The sequence below is a fragment of the Myotis davidii genome, unplaced genomic scaffold, assembly GCF_000327345.1.
Source record: "Myotis davidii unplaced genomic scaffold, ASM32734v1 scaffold44, whole genome shotgun sequence".
NCBI classification, from domain to species: Eukaryota; Metazoa; Chordata; class Mammalia; order Chiroptera; family Vespertilionidae; genus Myotis; species Myotis davidii.
Window position 1 is genome coordinate 2,583,375 of NW_006299705.1, and position 9,583 is coordinate 2,592,957.

The window sequence follows — 9,583 nt, forward strand, 5'->3', positions numbered from 1 at the left end:
CTCCTACTGGGTACCAGGCCCTCAACCCAGGCATGTGCCCTTGACCAGAATCGAACCTGGAACCCAGTAGTCCGCAGACTGACGCTCTATCCACTGGGCCAAACCAGCTAGTGCTAATTTTGTTCTTGACTGGTCTTTTATATTTACATAGTTTTTATAAAATATTTTCCTTTTTTAGTAATTTTACTGTAATTTTGTATTCTGCTTATGATATAGGTCATAGAAATTAAAAATATTCTTCCTGTTTTATAGTCATTACTCAAATATTTTAGTATCTTAAAGACTTTTTTTTAAAATCAGAGCTGAGATTTTCTTTTTAAATATATTTTATTGATTTTTCTACAGAGAGGGAGGGAGAGGGATAGAGAGTTAGAAACATTGATGAGAGAGAAGCATCGATCAGCTGCCTCCTGCACACCCCCTACTGGGGATGTGCCTGCAACCAAGGTACATGCCCTCGACCAGAATCGAACCTGGGACTCTTCAGTCCCCAGGCCGATGCTCTATCCAGTGAGCCAAACCGGCTAGGGCTCTTAAAGACTTTTTAAAGAGTAAATAAAATTTTTGTTGAAAATTACACTAACGGGTTAAGTGAAGAAAGTTATTAATGACAAGAGTGTTATATTTGCAATACAAATTTTCATTAGGTGTCTGACTTTACTTTTAGGTGATGGGAGCTTGTTGTGAGAATGTTATTGGATATATGCCCATCCCTGTTGGAGTGGCGGGACCTCTGTGCCTGGATGGAAAAGAATTTCAGGTTCCAATGGCAACAACAGAAGGTTGTCTTGTGGCCAGCACTAATAGAGGCTGCAGAGCAATAGGCGTAAGTTGGCATTTATATATTTGCCTGTTTGAGGCTACACTCTAGGCAGGTGATGGGAAGAGATTGGGGACAATAAGGGACACCTTTTGGGATAAGCAGACGTGTTTTCAGAATTAATATGTGCTTCTGTAACATTCTCTGCATAGCTTGGTGGGGGTGCCAGCAGCCGAATCCTTGCAGATGGGATGACGCGTGGCCCAGTGGTGCGTCTTCCCCGTGCTACTGACTCTGCAGAAGTGAAGGCGTGGCTTGAGACACCGGAAGGGTTCACAGTGATAAAGGAAGCATTCGACAGCACCAGCAGGTAGGTGTGTGTGTGTGTGTGTGTGTGTGTGTGTGTGTGTGTGTGTGTGTGTGTGTAAGTGCATTTATGTTTATTTCAGAACCAGTGCATCTTCTTTGATCACTAAACATAATTGTTAGCATATTGCCAGCTTAAAATGATCTAAAATATCTATCTTAAATTCATTCATTCAACATTAATAATATTAATGCTTGGTTTGGGGTAGGGGAGCAGAATGTTAATCCTAATGAATACCTCTGTAGGGGTAACTTGAAAAACTATAGTGTGAGCTGGTAAGTTTGTGTGTTGATTTTATAATGCTCACTTCGATCAGACTGTTATTTGTCCTAGAAGAGCTTTGACTTAGCCTTGCAAGTAGGCAAAATTGCCTGAGAACATTATTTTGGAAGCCGGATAGAAGTAAATATTGGTATAGTAGATTTTCTTTGAATATAGAAAATTAAACTTATAATGAAGCATAAACAATACAGATGATAACCTTGCTATAGTTCAAGCTTGTATGCTTGTTTTGCTTGGACTTTTAAAGTTTATCTATGATGAAATGATTGTCTATAGCCCTCCCTTCTTGCAGCATATACGAATGAGAGAGTTGATATAGTATTCTAATATAATGTTTAAAAAAGAAAATACATTGATAAGTAATCTCCATGGGGTTTCTCTTACAAATAAAATGAACCAACAAAACTAGATTTTTAAGATAACTTCCAACTTCTTAAAAAAAAATTGCTTCTTTTGTTGACAGGTTTGCACGTCTACAGAAACTTCATATGAGTGTGGCTGGGCGTAACCTTTACATTCGTTTCCAGTCCAGGTCAGGTGATGCCATGGGGATGAACATGATTTCAAAGGTGAGCATGGGTTGACTAGAACAGAACTTGCAGGAGTGTCCCAGCGAAGGGGAGCTCAGAGACAGAAGTGGGGCCAGCCTCACTGTCTCTGTAATGCCCTCCTGTGCTTTGAATATTATACCACATACATGTGCTACTTACTCAAAGAGTTAATTGGTTGACAGATTTTTATTGAAAAGTAAATACTGATTCATGTAACTCATTATGTAAATCAGACATTTATTGATTGGTGTTTGTATTTGATATATTTAATTTAGATTTGGCATTATACACATTCTGGGTCTATTTAGAGGGCATGGGCAGTCTAGGATTTAGCACTTTAAAACTTTGTCTTTTAAAACCTTAAAAGTTGACCTCTTCTGGAGACTTTAAGTCTTGTGTTTAAAAGGCCAAGCTTATGTACATAGTCCATTTATTTTAATTACCTCCTATAAGAAGCTTGTGTATGGCTTACATTTTATTCTACTGGTATTTGTTATTTACCAGACACAAATGTAACATGTTAAAGTCAGTTAAGTTAGTAAAAGTTATTTTTTGGTTTACCTGTTTATAAGTACTATTTGGAAAGAGAATGGACAGTGACTAAATGCATACCCTTTAAAAATTGCCAATAAACAGTATACAGAGGTTCCTAAAACAATTAAAAATATAATTACTGTGATCTACTAATTCCACTGCTGGGTATATATTCAAAATAATTCAGAGGAAGATCTCAAAGAGATAATTGTACACCCTGGTTTATGGCAGCATTATTCACAATGGCAAAAGGGTTGAAGCAGCCCAAGTCTCCATTGATGGATGAATGCATAAACTAAATGTGGTGTACATGTGCAATGGAATCTTATTTACCTTAAAGAGAAAGGAAATTCTGACATGCTAGGTATGCATGAACTGTGAAGTTCCCTTGCTAATTGAAATGCTCTGGTTACAGAAAATAAGTCCTTATGCTTCCCATGTAGGAGGTAGACTGGTAAATTCATAAAGATGGAAAGTAGGATGGCAATTGCCAAGGGCTGAGGAGAAAGGGGAGTGGGAGTTATTTAATGGGTAAGATAAAAAGAGTTCTGGAGATTGGTTGTACAACAGTTGGATATACTTAAAACGATTAAACTGTAAACTTGAAATTAGTTAACAGTGGTAAATTCTGTGTTATATGTATTTTAGCATAATTAAAAACTATTTTTTTAATTTCCCACAAGTATGTTTTAGGTTATTGAGGTGTGAGTTAACTGCATTAATTTCACTTAATTGGAAATCATTAGAAGTCTTATTTATATTTCGTGTAATATAAATTCCATCAAGTTTCCGTTTACAACAAGATTTATTTAATGTCTGACCTCTCCTTCCAGGTTTAGTAAACTGGGCTTTTAGTAACAACTTAACAACCATAAAAAGGAATTTATTAAACATTGATCATGGGTTGGGTAACTTCCTCCCCCAGTGACATGAATATGAGTATTATATTCTCATTGAGTATTTTTTAATATTCTCATCTACATTCTAATTATTAGTCACTACAAAGAAGTTTGTTTTCATACCTAGAAAGAACCATTAGGAATCTATACCTGATTGAGAAATTACTTTTGTGCTCAGTTTCTTTATAGTTATTGTATTGGAAGTTAAGATTATTATAGTTACTGTACTTAGTATTAGCACCAGATACAAATAAAGCCTCTGATCTATAAGTAACTGTGCACTTTAATGTAATTTTTCTTTGTTTGTTTTGTTATTGTTAACAGGGTACAGAGAAAGCACTTTCGAAACTCCATGAGTATTTCCCTGAAATGCAGGTCCTGGCAGTTAGTGGTAACTATTGTACTGACAAGAAACCTGCTGCTATAAACTGGATAGAGGGGAGAGGAAAGTCTGTTGTTTGTGAAGCTGTCATTCCAGCCAAGGTTGTCAGAGAAGTGAGTGACTGGATAAATGTTCTATTAGTTGTATATAAAAATTGGAGAAAGGAATGGTAACATTCTAAGTTTAATATATGGTGGTATGTTTTTGTTAAAAATGACTGTTTTATCATATCTTGCCCATCTGTCCATGGCATTTACAGGAGCTGTTACTCTTTTTATTGAGGACAGGGCTTGAATGGGGCCCTATCTAAACTTCCTTGTTTTCTGGAGGCACAGAAAGATAGATATGGGGAACACACCCCTGAATCTTCTAGGGGAGATGGAGAATATGCACAACTCTGTTTTCTAGGTGTTAAAGACTACTACGGAAGCTATGATTGATGTCAATATTAATAAGAACCTGGTGGGCTCCGCCATGGCCGGGAGCATCGGAGGGTACAATGCCCATGCGGCCAACATCGTCACTGCCATCTACATTGCCTGTGGGCAGGTGAGGGCTCCAGCCGCCACTGCTTTTCTCTTTTGTTCTCCATGAAAGAAGTTTATATTTTTCCTTTTTTATCCCCCCAGGATGCAGCACAGAATGTTGGTAGTTCAAACTGTATTACTTTAATGGAAGCAAGTGGTCCCACAAATGAAGATTTGTATATCAGTTGTACCATGCCATCTATAGAAATAGGAACTGTGGGTGGTGGGACCAATCTGCTCCCACAGCAAGCCTGTTTGCAGGTATGAAGTGACCTCAAGTCCAATTCTCACTGAGATTCTGTGTTTCTACCTGACACTGCATATGACTCACCTCTGTATTTTAGTTGGTCTTTTCATTCTTCTGTTTTCCAGCAGCCTAGTCCAAGTATGTATATGTTCAGGCATATGCTTAAATAGAGAAAGTAGATTAAGAGGCATATAAATGTTCATGTACTCCGAGTAAGCACACTGCCAGCCAGGCCATGGCTGTATGTTAACTATGGTGTATACATTGTAAATCTTGGAAGTTTAGTGGAGTCTAGTTCGATTCTGCTGCCATTGTAGTTGCCCTTATTTAGTTGATTGAGTAGGAAATTGTTGCCATGACTTGAAGGGTGAGTCCTGCTGTTTCTGTCTCTCTGACTGCAGATGCTAGGTGTTCAAGGAGCATGCAAAGACAATCCCGGGGAAAATGCCCGGCAGCTTGCCAGAATCGTGTGTGGTACAGTAATGGCTGGGGAATTATCACTGATGGCAGCACTGGCAGCAGGACATCTTGTCAAAAGTCACATGATTCACAACAGGTAAGACTTAAACATTTATTTAACATGTTTTCCTTGTACTCAAAATATGCATTAGAAAAACTTAGTATTCAGCCATGGCTAGTTAGTTGGAACATCATTAGTGGCTCAGTTAGTTGGAGCATCGTCCTGTGCACTGAAGGGTCTTGGGTTCAATTCCCGGTCAGGGCACATTCCCAAATGTGGGTTCAATCCCTGGTCAGGAGGCAACCGATCGATGTTTCTCTCTTTCTTTCTCTCTCCCCTCCCCTCTCTCTAAAATCAATAAACATATTCTCAGATGAGGATTTAAAAATAAATAAATAATAAAAACCTAGTACTCAGCTACAATATTTCTAACTTAAAATTCTGCATTCTTGATATTTTGTATATCTCTTTGTCTTTTTCTCCATAGGTCAAAGATAAATTTACAGGACCTCCAAGGAACTTGCACCAAGCAGGCCGCTTGAATAAATAGCCTGACGGTTCTGAACTGAAATACGGGTGTTGGGTTCTAATGGACTAACATAAAATCTGTGAATTAAAAAGCTCAATGCAGTGTCTTGTTGAGGATGAATAGATGTGATCTGTGAGACGGCTGCTTGGTGTTTGGCTCTTTCAGAAAGGTGTGAGGTCCTTCCCATGCAGCTTCCTCAGCTCTAAAGACAGCTTAGTGCTTTCCATGCTGTGTTCTTCGGGAAGATCTCTACATGGATATTATGCTTGAAAGCGTCACAGATGGTCATCAGCAGCTCACTTCTGAAAGAGAGCACACGCTGGAAAAAAGTGTTTTCTTTTGATGAAATTCATGGAGTTCATGGTGTGAGATTGGCCCTTCTTCCCCAAACCCCCCACCACCAAGGGTTGAAAATGTGTTTTTAAATTGCACTGTAGCTGACAAAACTCCTGATTTCATAGTTAATTTATTAAGCCTGGGTTGTAGAACTTTAAGAAATAAGAGCTAAGTTTATTTTTTGTAAACTAATACTTCATTTGGTGCTGGTCTATTTTGATTTCTTTTGGGGTAGCCAACATGATTCTTCAGAAGATGACCTGCTTTCTTCAAGGGAATATTACTCTTATTCCCAAACTACAGAATCATGTGCTAAGCAGTGCTAAATAGTTCTCAATCAAGAAAACAAATCACTGCATTTATACCTCTGCAGGCTATTAGCTCAGAGAGATCTCTTGTCGAAATGTAAATGTTTGTCTAGATTGGCTGTAATATATCTTTGAACATAAGGCTTTAAGGAACAGAATTTTGTGCTCTTTATTAAAGATACCAGAGCTCTTAATTTTGCTTAGACTAGTGATTTTCAACCTTTTTCATTTTATGGCACACATAAACTAATTGCTAAAATTCTGTGCCACACCAAAAAATACTTCTTGCAGATCTGACCCCCAAAAAGGTATAATTATGATTTGTTCACATGAGACGGCTGTTGTTGTATTGGCTATTGGCAATATTTTATTTGGCAATCTAAGGGAAAAGAGGTCAGTGTCCTTGACTAAATAGTCAGGTACTGCATGTTTTAAAAATTCTTGTAGCACACCGGTTAAAAATCGCTGGCTTAAAAATGACTCTGTTTAACAACATACAACTCTGTGACCCCTCTCAAACCTCAGAGAGTGGAAAATAAGTTTGAAAGAAAAAATACGATTTCATTCATCAACTTTAATTTCTTAAAAGAAAAATTTATTTAGCTGAAAATCTAGTTTCTTGTAAAGAATTGTATAAAATCTACATATGTTGTAATAGAACCTCACGCTAGGAATTTATTGAAAGTGTTCAATAAATAAAAAAAAAATCAACTTGTATACTGATAAAACACTCTAAGCTTAGGCCAGAGACAATAGTGTTCTTTAATGTTGCCAGGAAACCCTGGCGTGCTTGTGGAGCCTAATGCAAGGGGAAGTCAGGTTTCAGAGCCAGTGAAGGGAAGGTGCCGTGTGAATGGCCCTGGAAAGTGCTGTGTTCCTGTGGCCAGGAGGTTGGTGACTTCACACAGGGCTCTTGGATGGACCCATAAAAGCTCTTAGCTTTCTCAGGGGGTCAGCAGAGCTGTGGGATCTTCATTTTTTTTAATGTACAAGTTTTGTATCAGTAATAAAGAACTCTTTATTTTGTATTACACCTAATGCTTCAAATGTTGGTCTTGGAGAGCTGATGGCTTGTGTAGAAGATGGACTCTGAGAAACATTCCAGCAATGCCGTGGCAGCACGGAGAGCCTCTGAATGATTGCGTCTGCAGTGTTGTGGAAATTGTCTGTAAACTTGAAATTGCTTCTGTTGGGACCTTTCAGCCAGTGACTTATTTATCTGACCTTTTCATAGACGTGGCAGTGAAAAATACGTTGCGTCTTCATTTTGGTGACTATAACCAATATCGTCTTGCTAAATTAATGTTTTGTACAATTATTACATTGTATACATTTTGTTATACTTTTTTCCAGTTCCAGTAAATTATGAAAAGGAAGTTAATACTGTGTAAGCAGTAACCTTTTTTGTTTGGATTAACCCTCAGCCTGAGGCCTGGAAGCTTGTAAAATCTGGCCAGGGTGGTAACCTATTTCATGCTAGGTGTCATGACCATTCATTGTTCTCCATTGTATTCTCCAACTCTGCAGCATTAACGGCAGGCTGCTGTTGCATGTATATTAAAATTATCTTCCTTATACTTAGAGAATTGGATCAGTTGAGATTTATCATTTCAACTCAACTACTTTTGGATATCGGGGTGTGAGGGTTAGTTGAGAGGAAGAGGACATAAAGATTGGGCAGCCAAAACCAAGTAGCCATTGCAGGTGTGCTTTGAAGCTGTTTCCAGCTGAACTGGAGAGTGTAGCGTTGGCCTCTCTAAAAACTGATTCCCATTTATTTTCAATTGACTACACTTCTGCTGTAGTTAAGAGGTGAAAAGTATGTGTGAGCCTCTAAGAACAAAAGCCCATATAATAGAGAATCAGCTTGAATTTTTCTTCCAGATGACGTGATCACTTGTAGAGCCAGTCCCCCTTTCCTCCCCAATTCCCCTCCCAGATTGGAGCGAGTTAGCTAGGCAACAGTGAAGGATTTTCATCCCCTTTCTGTGGGGGTGATTTCATGAGCAGTGATTGCATGTGGCAGGACAGGACTTTTTCTCATCTTAGGAAAGGATAGAGAAATCAGGAGGAAACATCACACTGTTAAGGGTCTGAACTCAAATGAGGATGCAGAGTTGCAAAAACAGCAATACAAATCCACTGTATGGAAGGTAAAACAAGCAGTAAATTAGCTACAGAAAACATTTTTCAAGACCAATGCTTCCCTAGCTGTGCTGGCCAAGACTAATTAATAATAAAGATAATGGGTAACCTGTACAGTGAAAACCAGGAGATGTTATGTTGTAACATTCCTATCTTCCCCGCACTGTAACGGGACATGCTTCCCACACTCCCATTAGTTTCTTTTCCTCCTTAACAAATATAAGAGCTGCTGAGGGAGGTATGGGCACTCTGGCATCGGGTAACAGTTGCCCCGCTTGTGCTAACAGCTGCAGTTAGGAGGTAGAACACAGAAGAGGACATTAACTCGGTGCTTCTCCAACTTGAGTACGCAACACACTGGGAAGAACGGTCAAAACAAATTGCTGCCCTAGCCGGTTTGGCTCAATGGCTAGTGTCGGCCTGCGGACTGAAGGGTCCCAGGTTCGATTCTGGTCAAGGGCATGACCTTGGTTGCAGGCACATCCCCGGTAGGGGGTGTGCAGGAGGCAGCTGATCGATGTTTCTCTCTGATCGGTGTTTCTAACTCCTTTCCCCTCTGTAAAAAAATCAAAGTATTTTTTTTAAAAAAAACACCAAACAAATAAATTGCTGCGTTATCCCCAGGGTTTCTGATTCTCTGGGTCTGGGTGTGGCCAGGACTTGGATAGTTCTATTGATGCTGCTTTTGTGCTAATGGTTCTGGGTTTCAGTATGAGGTACCTGGTATTACTGAGTGAACAGTATTAGAAAATCATGTTCATTCAGAAGCACACAGTTGGAAACCTCTGTGGATAGATCAAATGTTGGTTAATAAGAATTAGAATTGCCCTGACCGGTTTGGCTCAGTGGATAGAGCATCGGCCTGCAGACTGAAGGGGCTCAGGTTCAATTCCGGCCAAGGGCATGTGCCTTGGTTGCAGGCACATCCCCAGTAGGAGGTGTGCAGGAGGCAGCTGATCGATGTTCCTCTCTCATTGATGTTTCTAACTCTATCCCTCTCCCTTCCTCTCTGTAAAAAATCAATAAAATATATTTTAAAAAAAATAATTAGAATCCCTAGAGCAGCGGTTCTCAACCTGTGGGTTGCGATCATCGGAAAACACATATAGCATATCAGATATTTACATTACGATTCATAACAGTAGCAAAATTACAGTTATGAAGTAGCAACGAAAATAATTTTATGGTTGGGGGTCACCACAACATGAACTGTATTACAGGGTCACGGCATTAGGAAGGTTGAGGGCCTAGAGAGA

The 9,583-nt window shown here is 39.2% G+C and overlaps 1 protein-coding gene across 3 annotated transcripts in view; it reads left to right on the plus strand.

Annotated features, from left to right (window-relative positions):
• HMGCR (3-hydroxy-3-methylglutaryl-CoA reductase) overlaps positions 1 to 7,763 on the plus strand; it is a 25,413-nt gene extending 17,650 nt beyond the window's left edge. For all 3 annotated transcript variants that reach the window (XM_006775444.2, XM_015571623.1, XM_015571622.1), the window contains 8 exons: positions 668 to 826; positions 973 to 1,130; positions 1,873 to 1,978; positions 3,718 to 3,888; positions 4,184 to 4,324; positions 4,405 to 4,563; positions 4,951 to 5,105; positions 5,497 to 7,763. In XM_006775444.2, the coding sequence (XP_006775507.1) occupies positions 668 to 826; positions 973 to 1,130; positions 1,873 to 1,978; positions 3,718 to 3,888; positions 4,184 to 4,324; positions 4,405 to 4,563; positions 4,951 to 5,105; positions 5,497 to 5,551 (1,104 nt within the window). In that variant the 3' untranslated portion in view covers positions 5,552 to 7,763. The remainder of the gene's footprint in view (positions 1 to 667; positions 827 to 972; positions 1,131 to 1,872; positions 1,979 to 3,717; positions 3,889 to 4,183; positions 4,325 to 4,404; positions 4,564 to 4,950; positions 5,106 to 5,496) is intronic.
• The last annotated feature ends 1,820 nt before the right edge of the window (positions 7,764 to 9,583 follow it).